Source organism: Podarcis gaigeae (assembly GCF_964106915.1).
Source record: "Podarcis gaigeae genome assembly, chromosome: 8".
NCBI lineage: Eukaryota > Metazoa > Chordata > Lepidosauria > Squamata > Lacertidae > Podarcis > Podarcis gaigeae.
In genome coordinates this window covers 78,910,315-78,933,174 of record NC_139684.1, presented here as the reverse complement: position 1 = coordinate 78,933,174, position 22,860 = coordinate 78,910,315, and the positions used below count along the sequence as shown (strand labels likewise).

At 46.9% G+C, this 22,860-nt stretch overlaps 1 protein-coding gene and 2 long non-coding RNA genes across 3 annotated transcripts in view; 2 read left to right on the top strand and 1 right to left on the bottom strand.

The window, feature by feature from the left end:
• The window catches only part of LOC310850121, a 47,852-nt gene extending 26,614 nt beyond the window's left edge, over positions 1–21,238 (top strand). Inside the window, exon 3 of the long non-coding RNA XR_014567229.1 lies at positions 21,008–21,238. This is a non-coding gene — a long non-coding RNA (uncharacterized lncRNA). The remainder of the gene's footprint in view (positions 1–21,007) is intronic.
• LOC310850120 lies at positions 2,623–3,340 on the top strand. Its single transcript, XR_014567228.1, has 2 exons — positions 2,623–2,760; positions 2,810–3,340. It is a non-coding gene; the product is annotated as an uncharacterized lncRNA (long non-coding RNA).
• Positions 2,830–17,897, bottom strand: LOC310850119 (phospholipase A2 inhibitor and Ly6/PLAUR domain-containing protein-like; the record flags this gene model as incomplete). Its single annotated transcript, XM_083751238.1, has 3 exons — positions 17,827–17,897; positions 5,262–5,408; positions 2,830–2,981 (listed from the first exon to the last, which is right to left on the bottom strand). The coding sequence occupies exons 1-3, from the start codon at positions 17,888–17,890 to the stop codon at positions 2,830–2,832; spliced, it is 363 nt and encodes a 120-aa protein (XP_083607364.1). The 5' UTR covers positions 17,891–17,897.
• Positions 21,239–22,860: the final 1,622 nt, after the last annotated feature.

Below are 22,860 nucleotides of genomic sequence, written 5' to 3'. Positions count from 1 at the left end.
GTGATGTTGATGTCATGGCATCACATTGTGTGTGTGGGGTGTCACCCACAATCTGGGGCCCAGGTTGGTGCCTCTGGTTACAGGTGTCTTCCCCTCCTGCTGCAACAGGCTCTTCCCCTTTGTCCTCCCACTGAAAAATCCCCAAGAGGGGCATAAAAAGGACAAAGGAAACATTAGCTGCTCACAGTCTCAGTCTTGGAAAAAGCCCTGGAGAGGAGGAGACATAGGCAGATATGGGGCGTCGGGGACTTTTCATCTTGGCAGTTGATTTCATGGAAGACCCACAGGGAATGATCTGCTGTGCTCATTAGGCCTGACACTCTTTGAAAATTGTGTTTTTCCTAAGAAAGAGTTTGAACACTCAGTGGCGTAGCGTGGGTTGTCAGCACCCGGGGCAAGGCAAGTAATTTGCACCCCCTAACCTGTGGATTTGCGCCCCCTAACCCATGGATTTGCACCCCCTAACCCTAACCCCCAGATGTTGCGCCCGGTGTGCCCGCCCCCTGCACCCGCCACGCTACGCCACTGTGAACACTACAATTTACTGACTATGACACAGACATATGTGGCAGTGGATTTGGAAGGTGAGAGATTTTTCTCTGTAGCTTATATGCATGCAGTGGAAAACAAGGAATGCAACAGTCAAGGCAGATGTTACTTCCTTGTGGAGCCAGTAGAAACTTGAAATGTGCCCCAGTATAGGACTGTGATTGATTAACCTCCCCCAGGAACTTCGAAACGACGCTTTAAAAAGTATCTGAACTTGTAAATGAGGGACAGGCAGCAACAAACTTTAAAGAAAATATAATATTTACATGGTTTTGCAGAAGAAAATATGCTGTACTCGTTGATTGATTCTTAAAGAAATTACTGAAGTATTCGCTTACAAATTTGGTGCTTGTAGGATTTTCTTTTCTTATATTACCCCATTGGCCAAAAATATGGTAGAATGCATCATTTTGATAAGCAATGACAGGATTATTATTTTTTAGCAGATGTAGCTATTTCTTTCCAATTGTCTCTCGCAGGTGCTTCTAGAAAATCCAAGTTTGAAATGGGATGCTCTATAAATTGACCCTAAACAAATTATAAAAGGCTCCCATGCAGCACACCTTTGGGTGCCCTGCCTACCCCATCGCCTCCAAGCGAGGTGCCAATTTTTGCTAACAGAGCAGTCTTTGTTGCCAGCTGAGAGAGAGCAATAAAAACCTTTAATGTAGGCAATGACAGCAGTGAGAATACTATTGGTCCGGAGATGGAAAGAGGATAAAGTTCCAACCAAAGAAGACTGGATGATGGATATGATGGACTATGCCAAAATGGCAAAAGTGAAGGGGAGAATGAGAGATCAGGACGAGAAGAAGTTTGAGAGAGAATGGGGAAAATTTATAAAGTATTTAAGAGAACATTGTAAACAACTAAAAACTTTGGCAGGATTAGAGTAATACTTGTAAAGTACAAAATATAATGGAGAAGTTAATAATAGATATAGCAAATTGGAAAAAATAAAGATAAGCTGAAGAAAAGGATAGATATGGAAGCCAGAGAGGGGCGGGGGGAAGTCAAGGGATTCTGGGAATCCAAATGTGAAGGTGAATGATATGTTTAAATTGAAATATGTTATGAAAAAATGAATTATACAAATTTCAAAAGGAAAAAGGAAACGGCAGCTCTGTGTCCTGAACACAGCCAAGTGTCACCCAAACCTCTGCACCACTTTCCCCTGCGAAAAATCCTGTGGTTTAGTGCTGAATCGGAACAAACAGCAATCAGGTTTTTCTGCAGATTTCCTGGGAGGAAAGCAGTGGGCACTGGCGGAGGAAGAGGCGTGTGGGGGAAGCACACTGCTCCTGGCAACTTGATCCCGGCTGCTCCTGGAAGCTCGCCAGCTCTGCGCCAGCCTGCTCTCTGCCCCCTGGTGCCGGAGCATGAATCTCCACCACTGGCAGTGGGGCAAGGCAAAACCAATCAGACCTGTGCCCGGAAAGGATGGTTCATGTGGAAAACCATGGGACAAGTGGAAGTGTGTGTGTGTGGGATCCAGAGGTTTCCAAAATTATGACTGCCTGTGGGTGCACTGCAAACTCTCCAAACTATCTGAAGACATGTGCATGCACATGAAAGCTCACACCAATAACGAACTTAGTTGGTCTGTAAGGAAGGAAGGAATTCTTCTGGAAGGAATTTTTTTATTTTGTTTCTCCAAACTACGTGTGTGGAAGGGAGGAGAAAAAGAGACCCCTTGCAGATCTTTTCCTCTCTCCTCCTTCTCCTGGTCTCCTCCTTCTGACTTCTCCAGGAACACCACTAGGAGTGGCACAGAACCCCAGAAATCACTAGCCCCTTCCCTGTGATGTCTAGAATAAAATATTGTGGCCGCCCAGGCAAGCCCTGTCCTGCATAACTGATCACATGATGCAGTGTAGAATAGCAATGCCCATTAACGTGGGGGGGGGCAGCCACCTCAAATATTTTATTGTGGGGGCCAAAGCCCACACAGCTCCTAGGAGTTAGCTCCTATGCCCCTACATCTCTGACAAATGTACCCCCCAACAAATGTTGCATTTGGAAAAAACACACGATACAACACTCATTATTGGCCATATATATTTATTTTGAAAGTCAAATACAGCCTTTCCTTGAGGAGGAGCTTCTAGAATTCTGGAAATAAAGGCTGGGGGGCTTCAGGCTGAGACCTCCCCTGCTTCAAGCACAAGGCAGCCGATTTCCCTAAATTGTGGGTTCTTCTGGAAGTTGTGGGTTCTTCTGGAATTGTTGGTTCTTCTGGAAGTGGGTTCTTCTGGAAAAGATTTCCTTTCTCTCTCTCAGCTACAGTTCATAGACAGAGTGTTTTGCTACGGAGCACTCTGCTCTAGTGGTCAGGACGCTGTAATTTCGAAACGCAATGTCTGTTCCACTGATGAAGTTACACATATATGCCGTCGTACAGCCTCGGGCAGCAGCCTTTAGCTTGGTATCCCCTGTTGGAAAGAAACACAGAGGTGCTTTTTGTGGGATATAAAGCTGCAAGTCAAGTCCAACATCCCGCGAGAGGACTAACTGCCTCTATGTGGCAGGGAGTTTTGTCAGTTGGCCTGTTGGTCGGATGCTGCAAGGAGTGTTAACTGGTAACTGCTCGGATGCAGTCTTCTCATGATTCACTACTATCTAGTATATAGTTTATCTGTTATGTAACCTAAGCCTGCCTTCAGGAACAACTCTGTAAACATGAATGAATCTGATAGTAAAGTAGTTTATGTTAATATGATTCAGATTCATGTTTGTTTTCTTTAAGAGGGACAGAAAGGGATTATCAACCAGGAAGGTATAATTATTGATAGGACTCAAACGAGTTAGCAACCTGCTTGTTCCTGCATAAACTCAAACAGGGGACTCTGCTAAATTATATAAACCTTCCCACACTTTTGGAATCCAAAACTCTGTCCCTCAAAAAGAAGGGCATAACCAGAAACGTGTGTGGGCAATCCAGTGAGGACAAAGCGTTCAGGTAGGGTATAAAGTGGGGCTTGTGAAGGGTGTGGCCTAGGGAGAGGAGGTGTGGCTAAGTAGGATTCGAAGGGCCAAAGAGAGAGAGTCCTAGAGGGACACCTTTGGTCCCTAGACATGAGGGGCCCTCCCCAATTAAGATCCAAATTTTAGGATGTATTTTTATTTAACAAAATCAATATACCTCGTGACTACAGTAAAAATCACCAGGGGTTTACAAGAAATATTAACATTAGCGATACAAGCAGTTAAAACTATTAAAATATTTAAAACTCATTAGAATGAACAGCAAAAGGGAATAGAGTGCGTCCAATCTACATGTCTGGATAGAGTAAAGGTAAAGGGACCGCTGACAATCAGATCCATTCGTGACCGACTCTGGGGTTGCGGAGCTCATCTCGCTTTATTGGCCAAGGGAGCCGGCATACAGGTTCCAGGTCATGTGACCAGCATGACTAAGCCGCTTCTGGTGAACCACAGCAGCACATGGAAATGCCGTTTACCTTCCTGCTGGAGCGGTACCTATTTATCTACGGTACTCGCACTTTGATGTGCTTTTGAACTGCTAGGATGTCAGGAGCAGGGACCGAGCAATGGGAGCTCACCCTGTCGCAAGGATTCGGACCACCGACCTTCTGATCGACAAGTCCTAGGCTCTGTGGTTTAACCCACAGCGCCACTCATGTGCCACATGTCTGGATAGGCGTGTCTAAACAAAAATGTTTTAAGAAGTTGCTGGGAAAAAATGGAATAAACAGCTACAGGATTCCAGGCAGAAATTCATCAAGGTTTATCGACGATCTTGTAGTTTTCAGAACAGCACAATATGGAATACTAGTTCGATATACATCTGGCTGTCACCAGTATGTTCCTGGCAGCTGTCCACCACCATGGGGCACATCTACACTTGCTCATAGAGCAGTCTATTCTGCCTGCTGCACTTCAGGTTCCAGTGGAACTCTATGGTCCAGTTCTTAGTTCAAGCTAAAGCGATGGAGAACTAAGATTGTGGATTACAAACTCCCAGCTTGTTCTGGTATTGGGGGTGACAGCAGCAGCCTGGGCCTGACTGCAAGCTACCTAAGTTTTGTGAGTCACAAGAACTTGTCTTGCTCAGCAGAGTAGCATTAACCATCCTCCCTTGGCTAAGCCTAATTCCCAGAGTGGTTTAACAATCAACCCCTTTTCCAAGAAAATCATGGAAATGGTAGCTCTGTGTCCTGAACGCACCTAGGGCTCATCCATTCTGCTGGATGTGTAAGTGGAAAACCAATTGGAATTGTGCTTTCTAGGCATGGAACAAGTGGAAGTGCAGGGAGGATCCACAGTTTCCAAAGCTATGACTTTCTCTAGGAGCACCACAAGTTCTCCAGACTCTGAGGGAGGGTGGATGAATCGGAAGAAAAAGAGATGTCCTGCAACTCTTCTCCTGCCTCTTTCTCCTGCTTTGTATCCGGCTTCCTGGTCTCCCGCTCCTGCCTCTCTTCCACCACCACCAGGAGCTGCCTCACAGGTGGCACAGAAACCCACATATCACTAGCCCCTCCCCTGGATGCTCCTCCACCCGCCTCCTCTGCTCACCCATCCCTCCTCCTTGAGCTCTTGACTATCCCAGACACACTGTGAGGGGAGCAGCGTCTCCTAATAACTTTCAGCACCCTTGCCAACATATTTTTTGGCTAAGCCTGACTGCTCAAGGTGGCGTGATGCTGCTTTAAATGCCCTAGCTGCACTTACCGGATGCAGAGACTCACCAAGACTGATGCTACCCCCATAGTAGAAGCAGCGGTCCTCGTTATTTCTGCAGCTGACGGTTTTCTTGGACTGGCACTGATCACTTGTGAAGGAGTAGCAACTTGGGCACTTCATCCCATTGAGCTCCCTCTCCTCAGGGTCTGGCACTGTAAAACAATCACCACACCACCCCAACCTTGCAGTTAGTTTGCAGCTTCCAACCACATCTGGCTGTCTGTGAGGGGTGGGAATTGTGCTCCCCCTTCCAAGAGGGATGTGTACCAGCTCCCAGCACTACAAGTATAGTGCTCCAGCCTTGCTCCATTCATCCAGGGCTACATTAAGGCATGGTGCAAGAGATTTCTGACCGGGGCCACATTCACAGCATACATTTCAAGCACAAGGATACTGCTTTAAGCAATTGGGCTTAGCACTGAGCACCATTGGAGGGGATTCTGAGAGACAAAATGGTATCTACAGAAACACACAAGATGGTGATGAAATACTACAAAATTGCCCTCTTTCTTAGAGAGGGGAAGAAAAAGAAAACTCATCTCTTCTGGAAAAAGATGTGTTAGTTCTAGGTGAAATTACAATTTTACCTAGGAAAAAATGGTAGATGATGATGATGATAATAATAATAATAATAATAACAACAACAACAACAATAATTTATGCACCGCCGTCCCCGGCCAGAACCGGGCTTGGTGCGGCTAACACCAATAAAATTACAATATAAAGTAGAAGAAAAAGAAAAAACAGTTAATGAAAATACAGGTTAAACCTGTAAGATCCCTCTGTGGACCTTACCTGCAGAAGCACAGGCAGTTAAGAAAAAGAATATGAATGGGGAATGGGCCACATACTGATTATTAGTAGAAGGACAATAGAATGAACCTATACTGAAAAAATATGAAGAAATTAAAGGGCACCTAACAGACTGGCTGCAATATTTTAAATTCATCAAAGATTAACCATTGATAAAAAAACAGGACTTGCAAAAGAAACATCAGAATTTGAAAAAGCATTGATACAAGGTAAAGGAAAATATATCTCCCGTGTATACGACCCCCTATTGGAATGGGAGGTAAACGAAGAACAAGTGAAAGCTGTAATGGTGAGATGGGCACAAGATTTGGGTTATAATATTTACATGGAACAATGGGAAAAATTATGGCGGTAAGACATAAAATTCATGGCCTGCTACCCTCACCGGTTCTGGAAGGGTCCTAGAGAAGGGTCCCGTACACACAGAGACTTTGCACCTGCCCATTAGGGGAAATAGGAAGCCTCGAACATATATTTTTAGATGTCCTTTTTATGTTGAGATTCGTAGAGACACCATTGATCCTTTGCTGAAGAGGCTCGCCGATCTTTCAGACAAGTCTAAACTTAATTCTCTCCTCTTAGGCAAAGATCATAAGACAACCTGGCTGGTAGCCAGATTCTCCACCCAGATTTGTAGGCGCAGATCATCCTCTAGAATAAAATAGCTTACTAGGGAAATGCTGAAGTTGCCCTTTGAGGCGCCTCAGGGTCAATTTTTTATGGTAGCCCAAATCTCAGTTGTACGGTTGTATGTATATATCTTAATTTTAACTCATGAGCTGCAATCTGCTCCAATTGTATATTTTATCTTTATGAACACTGTTTTTATTGTGTTATGTTATGTGAGCTGGTCTTTGACCGTAATAAATTATCTATCTATCAGTAGGTTGGGGAATTCCAAGGCCCAGCCGGCCACCACATCCAACAGGCCTGACAGGGTGGCTGCTGCTGCACTAGGTGGTCAGTACACCAGCCAGACAGCCAAACTCTCCTTGGTGCCCCACACTAGGCCAACACGTTCAGTGCTGGAGACTGATGGTGATAATAAGAACTATTTTGTGGGGGTTGATTGCTGAACCGTAGCTCTGTGAGGGGAATAGGGGTTTTCCTATCAACTCTCAGCACCCTTAACAAACTACCACTCCCATAATTCTTTGTTATAGTGCTGTAAATAACAGTATACACCAGGGTGGGGTGATTGCTAAAGGGAAGTACGTAGTGCTGTGTGTGTGGTAATTCCCCCCCCCTGACACTCATTTCCAGCCTCCAAGGTGTGCTCTACTGTGTTGGTGGCAGCGGCAGCAGCAGCAGCAGAAGGTAAAGCATTCCTTAGAAGCTGCCTCTATTGACCCTGTGGATCCTGCTCCCTGAGGAGGTCATCTCACCTTGCCTAATAATAATAATAATAATAATAATAATAATAATAATAATAATACCCCGCCCATCCGGCCGCGTTTCCCCAGCCACTTTGGGCGGCTTCCAACAAAATATTAAAATGCAACAATCTGTTAAACATTAAAAGCTTCTGTAGTAAAGTTAGTAATATTTAGAAAATTATTCTTTGGTCAAGCAAAGAGAGTGAGGCCTTGTGGGAGTTTCATCAGCCACAAGGACCCTGGGAAAGGAGTTGTGTATCTTTAAAACCCCAGACTAGCTGACTCCTCAGCTGAAAGGTTTATTAGAACCAAGGAAGTCTTGATTTAACACCTGTGTTCGAATGTGTGAACATCCCCCCTCCCAGTGATGCTATCTGTCCTTGAATTGCTTGGGAATGTATCGCTGGTTAGTTTCCACGGAAGGGAGGAAGCCTTTGATTAAAAGTTGAATTCTAAATTGGCCCAGCTGTCAAAAGGTAAATTGATTGACCAGCAAGCCGATCATTGGCGCATTCAAAAATAATTTGAGTCTTATGATTGGCTTCAAAGTTACGACGCAGGTTGTGAATTGGGAATAAAAGATCAGAGGATTATCTGCTCTTTGCCCTTACTCTGCAAATCGCAAAGATGCCAGGCTCTATTGTTCCAGCTTAATAGGCCACTATTCATCTTTTGAGATGGAGATCTTCAATCGTCTTCGACTAGCAGAGTCCTAAAGAACATCAACTGTCCTATCTTTGTGTTAGAGTTGTGAGTATGTAGACTTAGTCATACTATACCAATTTGTTATTTTCTTATCTGTAATGCTCAAAAGAAGTGCCTGCTATTTTAGCATGTTTCTTATGTTATTTTAAAATAAATCTTTTTAGTATGAAACTGTTTTAGTTGTGTGCCTTTCCGGGGGGAATAGCTAAGTCCTAGCCTTACGCCTGGTTACGCTCTACCGTAGAACTTCAGCCTGCAAGACTGTGGATACAGCTTGTGGAGTAGGGGGACGGCCAAGATAACGGGTCACAGCCTTCTCCCTGGGTTGTGATTTTGGGTCCCCTGGACAAGAGGGAGTGGTGGCAGCTCTACCTATTTGTTTTTGTTTGATAAAAGTAATACGTCTGCCAACCCTGCCCTGGTGCGTCCTTGCCTGGCCGGAGAGCAGAGGCAGGAGAAGGGAGGGGCAAGAGGTTGGAGGCGACCGTTACTACATGGTTGGCAGCAGTGTGGGATTGGACTTCCCACGGAAAGGCACCTTGATTTTTTAAACTTGGCACGAATCTTTTGTGGGTTACAGGTGGTTTGTTTTTTTGGATAGTGATAGTTAGGAGCATGGAGGACAGTTTCGCAACAGCAATCGTTACAGACTTTAGATCAATGGGGAGGAGAGGGAGAAGATAGCTCTCTCCCGGTGGAAACCGAACCTCCTAAAGCTGTGAGCCCTGGAGTGAAATCCGCTTCCTGGTTTTCAAATGACTCGGAAACAGGGTCAGAAGAAGAACTGGTGGATGCCAGTGTGATCCGGAAGGGTCAGAGAGAGTCCTGCATTGTGGACGGAGGGAGGGGTACTCCCGTTAAGCAAAAGCTATCTCCTCGTGAGGAGGTGGAGGCGGCGAGGGCCTCCACCCGTCCTAGGAAGAACTATTCTGTTTATACAGAACCTGGAGAGATGGACGTCTCGGAGGGTTATGACGTAGAGTGGGTTCGAGATCCGGTGAACGGTGGATTCCGCTGCCGGGAGAAGTTTCCCCAGATGGGCTACTCTATGAGACCAAGAGTCAGCCGGATGGCACCTGACTACCAAGATTTGCCGCAGCAGTTCCAGGAGGTGACTATGGGAGACTGCCGCCGGGAACAGCAGCCTGCGCCTGACACCCGTCGGAAGGTGAGACAGCGTTCGTTCAGCCCAAGCAGAGTCTACTCACCGGTTGGGGCTCGAGAGATGCGTGTGCCGGTGCGGAGGTACTTGGCAGAGGAGGAGGAGGAGGAGGAGTTCTTCTGGAGACCATTGCGTGGACACGCAACAACAGCAGCGGAACAGCTATGTGCTGAGGGGCAACTGCCTCCCAACCTTGCGCCAAGGTATGAATTTGTCCCGAGGAGGGGGGGAGATCGAAACCAACGGTCCCCTCCAGGACTGACTTTAAGTAATCTCAACTGGAAGGTGTTCCAGAAATACCACCCCCCCACGGATGTCCTTAGTTACCTAAATTTGTTTGAGGTGACTTGCCGGGACATGGGAGTGGCGCCAGAACTTTATATGGCTGTGCTACGGCCCCTAGTTTGTGGTGATTTGTCGGAGCTTATGGGACATCTCCCTTTGGAAGAAATAAATGACTATGAAAGCTTTAAGAGGTTAGTCATGCAGCGGCATGGCTTACACCCTGAACATTATCGCAAAGCTTTCAGGAAAGTGGAAAAGGGTGGGCTTACTGACAACATTGCGGTTTTTTCTGCAAAAATGGCCCAAAATTTCGAACTGTGGCTTGCGGCCGAGGGGGTGGAGGATGTGAAAGAAATCAAACAGCTGATGCTGATTGAACAACTGATGCGCTCCCTGTCCCCTGAAATTGTTAGCTTGGTGGCCGATAAAAAACCGAAGACGCTAGCAGAAGCTACCGCCCTTGCTGAATCTTTTTGGCTGAACCGCACCCATCTTGTTAATAAAGGACAGAGTAATATGTATAAGTCTACAGCGGCTTCGGGAAAGTCCGCCCCCCCCATCAAAGAATCCAGTAAGGGATTGCCTACACCTGTTAAAGACTCTGTTGCTGCTGGGGGAGAGCGTGCTAAAGTGCCCCCGAGTTCTGGACTGTGTTTCTTCTGCAAAAAACCGGGGCACATGAAAGCAGCCTGTCCCCAGCTTGCTGGAAAAAAGCCCCCCGCCCTTACCTCCACCCCTGCTGTTCGCATGATACAGCAGCAGGAGGAAGATTGGGAGGAGAAACCGGTAAAATCTGGAGCGGTGGAGAGTTTGGCTCCGGAAGAGGAGGGTGGGGTAACACCTGTTGTGAGTAAACCTGAAGAATCTGTTCTTACTGTAGGTCCTGTTTGCACCCAAGGGATTCGAAAATCACCCCATGTGAATTGGGCGAATTTGGAGTTTTCTGCCCCTATAGAAATCAATAAAACTGTTGTGAACTCGTATCGGGACACTGGGTCTGACATCACTAGCGTTTCGAAGGACTTGGTTTTGCCCAGTCAGATGCAGGACAGACCCTTAAAAATCAGTCCTTACGGAGTGGAGGAAATTTTGCAGCCAACAGCAATAGTTCCCCTTAAATACAAAGGTTATAGTGGGGACCACTTGGTAATTGTCCATGATCCAGAAGTCTGCAAAAGTCCCGTTTTGGTTGGGAATGATCTTGGGTTCCAAGTTTATTTACAACAACAGTTAAATGTGAATCCAGTATCCGAAGCAACCTCCCCCACCCTCTCCCCGGCAGGGAAGGATGTGGTGGAGCCTGAGAAAGGGTTGGAAGGAAAACCCGGAGGGGAGGGAGAGTTGCCTGTCTTGACGGAGGATGCCGGGAAGGACCTTAATGGTTCTGTTGAATTGGGAGATTTGGGAGAGTTTGCTGCTGAGCAAAGGGCTGACCCCTCCTTGCAGGATTGTCGGGAGGCAGTCGGAACCCCTCCTCGAGGAACAAAAAGGGCCCAATTTGTGTATAAAAAGGGACTTTTGTATCGACAATTTGTACCAAAGAAGGTGAGAGACAAGGACTTTGTTTTACAGCTAGTGGTTCCAGAAAAGAAACGATCTACCGTTCTCAGCTTAGCCCATGAAGACGGCTTGGCAGGTCATATGGGACTGCAAAAGACTTTAGAAAGGCTGACTCGTTATTTTTACTGGCCTAATGTGTACCAAACTACTAAAGCATATGTGCGTTCTTGTGTGATTTGCCAGAAGGTGGGAAATGACCGCGATAATTTACCTAACGAGTTACAGAGCGTCCCTTTAGAAGCAAATGTTTTGGAGAAGTGGGGAATTGATTTAGTGGGTCCCTTACCAAAAACCCGTTCAGGAAAGCAATTTCTATGTGTGATCATTGATTATGCATCTCGTTATGTCTATGCCACAAGTTTGAACAACACCTCTGCTAATAGTCTGGTTAAGGCTTTAATTTCTGCCTTCTGTTCCTTAGGGATTCCCAAGGTACTGGTGAGTGATTTGGGAACTAATTTCATGGCTAAAGTAACCCAGGAGGTCTTGCGTTTGTCTGAGGTTCACCACCATACCTCCATTGCTTATCAGCATCAGGGAAATGGGTTGGTGGAAAGAGTGCAAAAGACCTTGGTTCAGATGCTGCGCAAGTATGCCCTGGCCCACGGTTCCAGCTGGGACCAAGATTTACCTCTGGTGGTGGCTGCTTATAATGATGCCCATCAAAGAAGCCTTGGGTTTGCACCTAATCAGTTAATTTTTGGGAAGCTTCTGAATACCCCCCTCTCGATGCTCAGAAAAGAGTGGGAAGGTTCTGAGGAAGAGATAAAACTGCCTTCTGTTAGTGAGTATTTTGCCCAATTAAAAGGAACTCTGGCAGAAGTCTGGCAATTGGCCAAAGAGAATTTGGAGAGTGCCCGATTAGAACAAAAAAGGGTACATGATGCCAGAGCTGTGTGCAAACAATTTGGGGTGGGAGATCAGTTATGGATTTTAAGACCGTCTCGCCCCCACAAGTTAGATGTGAAATGGCAAGGTCCTGGTGTTGTGGAAGCGAGGCTGAGTCCTGTGCGTTACCTTGTAAGTTGCAAGGAATTGCACCCCACTGCTCGAGAGTATCATGTTAATTCTTTGAAAGAGTGTGTTGAACAAAAGATCTCTGTGCTGGCCATTACTCGGAGTCAGGAGGAGGTGCCTGCTTCACCTGTGGATCTTTTAACTGAATACAAACAGGCTGGAAGCATTTCTGATGTGTTACAGCTGCCGACTTTAAGTGAGACTCAAGCTAAAGAGCTCTATGAGGCACTGCAACCTTATAGCAACACGTTTAGCACCAAGCCTGGTAAGACTCACTTGACCCAGCATCATTTTGTTACGGGGGACAGTCCCCCTATTTCCTCACGTCCATACCGAGTTGGTGAAGCACATGCGCAGAACATTGAGACTGAACTGAAGGAAATGCTGGAGTTGGGAGTTATAGAACCTAGTAAAAGTGCTTGGGCTTCTCCCATAGTACTGGTTCCAAAACCCGATGGATCCATTCGTTTTTGCGTGGACTATAGAAAGATTAATTTAGTCACTGTTCCTGATGTGTTTCCTTTGCCTAGAATTGACACTTTGATTGAGAAGCTGGGACGGGCGAAATTCATTACAGTCATGGATTTGACAAAAGGTTATTGGCAAATCCCGCTGTCCCCAGAAGCTTCTGAAAAGTCTGCTTTTGTTACTCATGTTGGCCTGTACCAGTTCAAAGTATTGCCGTTTGGATTGCGGAATGCTCCTGCAGCTTTCCAACGGCTAGTCAACTCCCTGATTCATGACCTGAATGAATTTTGCTGTGCTTATTTGGATGATCTAGCAATCTTTTCTGAGACGTGGCCAGAACACCTTAAGCATGTGCAGAGAGTTTTGGCCCGGTTGCAAGAGGCGAACCTGACTGTTAAAATATCTAAATGTCAGTTTGCCCAAGGAGAAGTGGTGTATTTGGGATTCAGAGTGGGGTCGGGAAACATCAAGACCTTAGAGGCCAAAGTGCAGTGCATTCAAGAATGGCCTCGCCCCATCGTGAAAAAGGATGTACAGTCTTTTATAGGGTTGGTGAATTATTACAGGCGCTTTGTTAATCACTTTGCAACCCTAGCTGCTCCTCTTACCAACCTTTGTAAGAAATCTTTGCCAGTTAAAGTAAATTGGACTGAGGAGTGTCAGAGGGCCTTTGATTTGTTAAAGCACGCCCTTATGAGCTCCCAAGTCATGCTGGCTCCTGATCAAAGAGGTCTGTTTGTAGTGCAAACTGATGCCAGTCAAACGGGGCTAGGAGCAGTTTTGCTCCAAGAAGATAAAGAAGGGAATTGGCGTCCTGTGGTTTACCTAAGAAAAAAGTTGGTCACTTCTGAACAAAATTACTCCACCATCGAGAAAGAGTGTTTTGCTTTGGTCTGGGCTCTGACCAAACTGCGGCCTTATCTGTGGGGTAATTCCTTTGAGGTTCAAACTGATCATTCTCCACTGTGTTGGTTGGAAAGGGTAAAATCATCGAATCAGAAGCTGCTTAGGTGGAGCATGGCCCTTCAAGATTTTCAGTTTAAAGTCACTCACATTGCAGGAAAGAACAATGTTGTTGCTGATACTTTGTCTAGAATGTACCAATCTGTGCCCTGAGATGTTATTATGGAGTACTGTCTGGAAACTGTGTAACTATCGGATTAGGGGGGTGTTGTTAGTGTTGTATGTTTAAAGCTGCTAGAGCCCCCTGGACCGGATGATCTACCTCAGTGTGTAAATAATTTTCTTTGATGAAATTATGGGACTTCACCCTCTAATTTCATCTTAGAGGGGAGGGTGTAGTAAAGTTAGTAATATTTAGAAAATTATTCTTTGGTCAAGCAAAGAGAGTGAGGCCTTGTGGGAGTTTCATCAGCCACAAGGACCCTGGGAAAGGAGTTGTGTATCTTTAAAACCCCAGACTAGCTGACTCCTCAGCTGAAAGGTTTATTAGAACCAAGGAAGTCTTGATTTAACACCTGTGTTCGAATGTGTGAACATCCCCCCTCCCAGTGATGCTATCTGTCCTTGAATTGCTTGGGAATGTATCGCTGGTTAGTTTCCACGGAAGGGAGGAAGCCTTTGATTAAAAGTTGAATTCTAAATTGGCCCAGCTGTCAAAAGGTAAATTGATTGACCAGCAAGCCGATCATTGGCGCATTCAAAAATAATTTGAGTCTTATGATTGGCTTGAAAGTTACGACGCAGGTTGTGAATTGGGAATAAAAGATCAGAGGATTATCTGCTCTTTGCCCTTACTCTGCAAATCACAAAGATGCCAGGCTCTATTGTTCCAGCTTAATAGGCCACTATTCATCTTTTGAGATGGAGATCTTCAATCGTCTTCGACTAGCAGAGTCCTAAAGAACATCAACTGTCCTATCTTTGTGTTAGAGTTGTGAGTATGTAGACTTAGTCATACTATACCAATTTGTTATTTTCTTATATGTAATGCTCAAAAGAAGTGCCTGCTATTTTAGCATGTTTCTTATGTTATTTTAAAATAAATCTTTTTAGTATGAAACTGTTTTAGTTGTGTGCCTTTCCGGGGGGAATAGCTAAGTCCTAGCCTTACGCCTGGTTACGCTCTACCGTAGAACTTCAGCCTGCAAGACTGTGGATACAGCTTGTGGAGTAGGGGGACGGCCAAGATAACGGGTCACAGCCTTCTCCCTGGGTTGTGATTTTGGGTCCCCTGGACAAGAGGGAGTGGTGGCAGCTCTACTGAGACCTATTTGTTTTTGTTTGATAAAAGTAATACGTCTGCCAACCCTGCCCTGGTGCGTCCTTGCCTGGCCGGAGAGCAGAGGCAGGAGAAGGGAGGGGCAAGAGGTTGGAGGCGACCGTTACTACAGCTTCCCTAAACAGAGCTGCCTTCATATGTCTTCTAAAAGTCTGGTACAGTGGTGCCTCGCAAGACGAAATTAATTCGTTCCGCAAGTCTTTTCGTCTTGCGAGTTTTTCGTCTTGCGAAGCACGGTTTCCCATAGGAATGCATTGAAAATCAATCAATGCGTTCCTATGGAAACCGCCTTCAGACCAGGTTTGGGGACAGTCTGTCCCCCGACCTCTTCTGAAGGCCGACGGGGGGGGGGGGGCGAAAGTCTTTGCATACAAACATACAAAGTCTTTCCCCCCCTTCCCGGGACAGCGGAGACTTCTCCGCTGTCCTGGGGCGATTTTAAAATGCTGGCGGGCGGCAGCGAAGCCTTCGCTGCCGCCCGCCAGCATTTTAAAAACCCCGGGACAGCGGAGGACTTCTCCGCTGTCCGGGGCGATCTTAAAATGCTGGCGGGCAGCAGCGCTGCCGTCCGCCAGCATTTTAAAATCCCCCGGGAAGGCTGGCAGGGGGGACAAAGACTTTTGCCCCCCACCCGCCTTCAGAAGAGGTCCAGAGGGCTCTCCAAGCTGCGGATAGCAGCCTGCTGCCCCGCGCGAGGGGCGCTCTTAAGCAGAGCGCCCCTTGCGCGGCGCAGACATTCGCAGCTTGGGGAACCCTGCAGGACTTCCCCGCAAGGCTCTCCAAGCGGCGAATGTCGGCCCCGCGCGAGGGGCGCTCTGCTTAAGAGCGCCCCTCGCGCGGGGCAGCAGGCTGCGCACCTTCCCCTCTGTTCCCGGACCTGTCCTGAAGGCTTGCGGTGGGAGGAGGGCTTTCCTCCCCACCGCCAACATTCAGAATGCTGTTCTGAATGTTGGCGGTGGGGAGGAAAAACCCTCCTCCCACCGCAAGCCCCGGGAACAGAGGAGAAGCGCTGCGCACCTTCCCCTCTGTTCCCGGACCTGTCCTGAAGGCTTGCAGTGGGAGGAGGGCTTTCCTCCCCACCGCCAACATTCAGAATGCTGTTCTGAATGTTGGCGGTGGGGAGGAAAAACCCTCCTCCCACCGCAAGCCCCGGGAACAGAGGAGAAGAGCTGCGCACCTTCCCCTCTGTTCCCGGACCTGTCCTGAAGGCTTGCAGTGGGAGGAGGGCTTTCCTCCCCACCGCCAACATTCAGAATGCTGTTCTGAATGTTGGCGGTGGGGAGGAAAAACCCTCCTCCCACCGCAAGCCCCGGGAACAGAGGAGAAGCCCTTCGCGCCTTCCCCTCTGTTCCCGGACCTCCCACCGCAAGCCTTAGGACAGGTCCGGGAACAGAGGAGAAGGCGCACTGCGCTTCCCCACTGTCCCCGGAGATTTCCCTATGGGCTTTCGTCTTGCGAAGCAAGCCCATAGGGAAATTCGTCTTGCGAAGCCGCTAAAAAATCGGAAAACCCTTTCGTCTTGCGGGTTTTTCGTTTAGCGAGGCATTCGTCTTGCGGGGCACCACTGTAGTTGTTTTTCTCTTTGACATCTGGTTGTAGGGCATTCCACAGGGCGGGTGCCACTACTGAGAAGGCCCTCTGACTGGTTCCCTGTAACTTGGCTTCTCACAGCGAGGGAACCACCAGAAGGCCCTCGGCACTGGACCTCAGTGTCCGGGCAGAATGATGGGGGTGGAGACGCTCCATCAGGTTTACTGGACCGAAGCCGTCATGGGTGGGCTGGCTCTGCACCCGGACTAACTGCTTGCTTTCCCCTTCCTCCATAGAGCTAATTGCGGCTTAGGACAACATCTTCAAATAGGGAAAATGGAACAAGAGGTGAAGGAAGGATTTGTGTAGGTGGCGCAGGAGTCCATGGTATCTAATATAGTTTTATTAGTATTTGCTTTAGAAGGATGCAAACCTGAATAAATTAAATTCCTCGCACAGAAACGGGAAAGGAGTCTGTCCTGCTAAAAATAGTTCTAAAAATGCATCAAAGAAAGAGGAGGAGTCTAGGTTTTGGAGGAAGGGTTAGAGCTCTGGGAAATCAATGAGACAGTGTGGTGTAGTGGTTAGACAATTGGACTAGAATCTGGGAAACCAGGGTTTAAATCCATGCTCAAGACATGACGCTTGCTGGGTGACCTTATGCCAGCTACCATCTCTCAGCCTGACCTGTTTCACAGGGTTTTTTGAGTTTAAAATGTTGAGGTCTTTGGAGAAATGGGTAAATATCAGAAGCTGCTGTAGGACAGGGACTGTGAATAATATCAGTAGAGGGGTGTTTCTTAGACTAAGTTAAAACTGTCAAGCTCCCTTGTTATTTTTGCTAACAGGTGCTGCATACTGTTCAAGTGTTTGTGCTATATTTATAGTATTTAAACATAGGTTTGGGTTTTTTATATTTGCTGATTTTTACTATGTTATTATGTAATGCAGATATCCTCTTAGAATGCACAGATCCCTTGGCAAAGGCTGGAGCCCACGTTGCGGATGGTTGTAGAAGGCCTGGCCAATCCAGAGGCATCATAGTGGCTCACCAGTCACACCTGAGGAGGCCTCAACATGTAGTTCAGCCCAGCCTAACTTGAAGCTTTGACGTTCTCAGTTCAAATCCCAACCCGAGCTTCTGTCTTCAGTTTGAAAAGGGCTGGAGGCAGTAGGAGGGAGGCAGACTCTCCCGAGAAGGCTGCCCTTCACGTCCATGGAGTCCCCACCTCTCTTCCTCTCCCCAAGGGGAAGGTGAGTTGCCCCTGCCCTGCTTGGAAACGGCTCCTGTCAGGGCTGGGTGGCAGTGATGTTGGTGGGGTCTGGGGAGGGGTCTTCCCAGCAGGGAGAGGGAAGCGAATGCACCTGGGGAAACCAGCCCACTTGAACAGCCCACTGCTGCTGCTACTTACGTTCAAGAGTTTCACTGTTGCACATATCTGTGTTGCAGCAGTAAGTCTTGATCAACATGTACATAGCTGATGTTACGGTGGCACTGGAATAGCCTCTGATGCAATACAGTGCATAGATACAGGACTTGAAAACAAATTTTCTCCCAAAAATACCTATAGAAGAAAGAATTGGAAGGAAATAACTACACCTGGAGATATGGCTCACCCACACAAGAGAAAATATTCCACAGGGGCAGCCTCCAATGAAAGCATCGCAGGCAGCTGCCACCTTTGCAGCTTTGCTTTGGAGGCCAGGCCTCCCTGGCAGCCCCTCCAAATGGCGCCTCTTGGCAATTAGGAGGTGCTTCTGGTCTCCTCCCAGCCTTGTTGCCAACGTACATCTTATTCCCACATAATTCCAGTGTAGATCCCCATTCCCATCCCCCTTGTTCCTGATCTAGATCTTCAGTCCCCCCTTCTTCCCTGCCTGGCTGGTGGGCAGCATTACATGGTTTGCCTGATGTGTCACAATATCTTGGGCTGGCCCGGCCTGGAGTGGAAAGAGAGACCTCCAGTTTTATCTATTTGTTGAATGTGAGGCAGGGATGGAGAACTTTTGAAAAGTCCTCATGAAAATTCACCAGCATAGAGTGCTGTTTCTATTCCAGTTGATACAGGTGATAGGCAAGACAGGACACCTCAAGGAATGGCAAAAGGGTATTTCTAGATTCATCTGGCAGGAGAACAGACATAGAATAAAATATAAATTACACGACTGGACAACTGGATTGCAAAAATGGGAGAAGTGTGGATGTGGAAGGAGGGCTTTGTTTGGCTTTGCATATTGTTTTGGAAAGAGCCAAGTAGGTAAGCTCACCTTCAAATGTGAACCGACTTGAATTTCCTTCTGTTTCCTACATGCAATACAGGATCTAGAACACTGCTTTATGAAAAGCCACATCCTGTGCTTTATTACTAAGATATGGCCTTAGAAAGTGAGTCTGGGAATTCACGTTTTGGTGATCAAAAAGGCTGAAAGTTCTTCTCACTTACCCATTTTGGCGTCTCCAATGCCAGATACGCAGAACCGATTTATGGCCGTATTACACTCCTGAATGGTGGCGTTTTTGCAGTCTTTTCCTTGACTCAGACATAACTCACATGTCAGAGAGGCCGCTACAGACATGGGGAGATGGGTTTACAAAACCATCCACATATAGGAAATGGGTACATTAAGGTACATCAACATGACAGTTCCTCCTGAATGCCACCAACTTGGATGGCGTAAGGAAAGGTATAGATAAATTCAAGGGGGTCAATAAGCCTGTTGCTGGCTTCCAGCCTCAAGAGATATTTTCTCTCTTGAACACTATAGGCACTATTAGATCCTGCTTGCGAACTTCCCATAGGCATCTGGTTCACCATGGTGACAACAAGATAGTGGACCAAACGGGCCATTTTTCACTTATGCGGTGCTGTATATATATATTTCCTCTGTAGTTCTTAAGCTGTGTGTCAGTGGGGGCTTAGTCTTGGAGAGACCAGAGAATGATTGTCCTAGATGGCTCCTGCAGTCTGAGAGAGAGGACCTGTAGAGCAGGTGTGAGGAAACCTTTGACACTCCACAAGTAGCTGAACTACAACTCCCATCAGCTCCAGAAAGCATGACCAATGGCTCTGGATGATGGGCACTGGAGTTTGTCAAAGATGCTCCACATGTGCGCCAGCAGAACTTAAAAAGGAACTTAGTTGGTCTTTAAGGTGCTACTGGAAGGAATTTTTTTTTTGTTTTAAAAAGGAAAGGTATATTTATTTGAGAAGTGGTGAGGAGATAAAACCTCATGGAGGAGGAGGGGGCTAAGCTTTAATGTGTGAGTACCTGAAGGATGAATTTCAACATATTGCCTATTGAATTAAAAATGAATTATGGGCAAGCAGCTCAGCGGAACTGGAATAACTAGCTTTCACCTTTTCCCTTGCCCACCGAAGAAAATCAACCAGCATGACCAAGGCAGTTTCAGTCCCATGATATAGAATGAATCCTGATTGGAAGGGATCCAAATGGTCCGCATCCTCCAGGCATGCTGGGCGATAGTTGGCCATACTGGCCGGGTCTAAAGATTTTTTTAAAGAAGTGGTTTAATGACCACCTTTTTCAGCGGGTCTGGGAATGCTCCCTCATAGAGGAAAGCATTCACCACCCCACAGAGCCCATTGCCCAGCCCTTCCCGGCTTGCTTTTATCAGCCAGGATGGACAAGGATCAAGGAGACAGGTGGTTGGTTTCACTTGTCCAAGCAACCTGCCCACATCCTCAGAGGTAACAGATTGGAATTGATTCCATGCAACTCGACTAGACAAGACTCTAGTACTCTCCCACCCAACCCTGCTCCCACAGTGGAGTCTACCTCCTTCTGAATCTGAGCAACTTTATCTGCAAAATACTTTATTGTTGTAGGAGGTCTTGGGGTCTTTACAAGGCCCTAGTGGCAAAGATGGTTCCGTTAAACTGCAAACCACCCGAAAGAGTCTCCTGCTGCAATTTTCTGCAGATGCAATAGAGGCAGTGAAGTAAGTCTTTTTTGATGTTGCTATCGCCACTTGGTAGGCTCAACATTGAGATCTAACCTATGTAAGGCTGATGATAGTCAGTCATTAACTCATTAAAAAGGCCATTAAGAGAAACTTTTTGGGCCAGATAGAAAATGGGGAAAACACCTAACTGAGGTGAGTAGCAGAGACAAAAGGACAAAGTTTCAGAGGAAGTTGCAGAATCTGAGTGGGCAATGAGGTAAACAAACAGAAAAAAGTGCAAGAAACATAGTCTTTGTTGTAGATGAAAGCTAGGATTCTGGTTTATCCAAGAGTGGACAACTGCCTCCCTTACTCCCCCAATGGAGTTTGGGATACTAAACCTCTCAGTATGTATTTGGTTAAATAAAAACAAATATAAATATTGGGAACAAACAATCTATCACTGAGGATCCCTTGTAGCTTGACCATATGGTTTATTCCTCTACTTTTCAAAGGAGCCACAAGTTCTGGTTCCTTCCTTCTCCTGCTTTAATGGCTGACCCCCCCCCCCCCCGCGCTTAGTTCCTTCTTGGAAACATGACGAACAGCACAGGAGCTGTGGTTTTGCTCACCTGGAGGAAGCAGGGTGAAGAGGAAGCAGGAGATCAGGAGTGTCTTCATCACTCTAGAGAGCTGAAGAGCCAGGAAGGAGTTTGAGAACAGCACTGGGCCAAACAAGGAACTGATGCATGAAGAGGCTTCGTTGGAGGAATTTACAGATGATGTCAAGGAGCACTTTGCCAGCACCCAGGAACAACGGATTCAGGACAGTGTCATAAATTGCTAGAATTCTAATTGTGCTATACCATAATGTAAAGCACAGTGCTGAAAACAAATTAAATATCTTCCCCCTTCCAAGTTCCCCAAGGACACGTCCCTCCTAATCTGTGCCAGCCTCAATTTCATGTCCCCTTGATTGCTTGTGCTTTTGTAATTTAAGAAAATCTTCAATAAAAATTGAAAAATTGAAAAACAGCTGCAGACCCAAGGTTGGGAAACACTGGCCTAGATGACCACAGCTTCTCATTCCTGATATAGGAACTCTTTAAAGTCTGCTCTGATTTTCATCATCCTGAGGAGATGCAAAAACCCCATCAAACCTGGCTAGCTCATCAACATTTTGGCACCTGCGAAACATTGGTAGAGTTAAAACAACACCCACCCACCGACACCCTATTAAAACCATGTCAATGATTGCAATAAAGACATCGTGGCACCAGCTCTTCATTTAAAGTAGTCAGTTCCCAAAAGCCCATTGGAACAAATTACATGCTTTATTATCCCTAATTACATCTATACATCAGCTGTTTTGCTGTCTTGAGAAGTCCGGAGGAAGAGAGAAACCTGGGGGGTAGCGTTGGAAGCAAAGTTTGAGAATACGATTGTGGGACGATCACAGAATCACAGATTTGGAAAGGACCTCTGAGGGGCATCTGGGCCAACCCCCTGCAACTGAGGTACCTCAACTCAAGCAGCCTCAACTTCAAAGAACATAAGGCTTCCCTGCTCCAATTTGACTTCTGCAGTTCCTGGCCATCAGGGACATGCTCTTGTTAACGTTCAACTGCCCAGCTCTGCGCCAGCTCCTTCACTGCTCCAGTTGGCTGAGGGGATCAAAATCATTTCACCCCTCTGTATCTTGCCCAGCAGAGAAACTGTGCACCTTGCGCCCCCTCCTGGACAATGGCGTGCCGCCCGTCCGTGACTCCTGAGCCTCCCCCGATCTCCTGCCCCTGTCCCCTTTGTTTTGAGAGTTTCACAGGGTGCGAAAGAAGAGCTTTGCACCTTGCCCAGCAGAGAAACCGCGCACCTTGCGCCGCTCCGGGGCAACAGCCGCCCACCCACGATCTCTCAAAACGAAGTGGGGGAGGGGACAGGAAAATGGGGGAGGCTCAGTAATCATGGGTGGGTGGCGCGCTGTTGCCCTTATACTACACCTCAAGCACTGAGATCCTTTAATTGGGGCAATTCTTGTAGCTCCCTGCACCCCTGAGGTTTAGTCAGCCTTCAATTCATAGGAAGCCGTTAGTGCAACAGGACAGAGAAAAGTTGTTATTCCTTTCTCATAACACTAGAATTTGTGGGCAGCCAATGACAGTGAATGTTGAAGATTTGAGAAAGGTGGAAGAAAGTGCTGCTTGAAATAGCACATAGTTAAACTCTGGAATTTGCTCACAGGAAGTAACAATGGGCAGCAACATGGATGTGTTTGGTTGAAGATTAGAAGAAAATAATGGAGGATAAGGCCATCAAGTTGGCCATGTTTTTCCTCAAGTGTTAGAGACAGTATTCCTCTGAATGTCAATTGCTGGGAAACATAAGGGGTTAGAGTGGTGTTGCTGTCCAGTCCTGCTTTGAGGCTTTGCACAGTCATCTTGCTGGCCATTGCGACAACAGGTTTCTGGAACAGCTGGCCTGGTTTGTCAGCTTCGCCTTTGAGCCAGTGCCACTGACTGGGCTCAACCACTTCAGCCCCAACTGG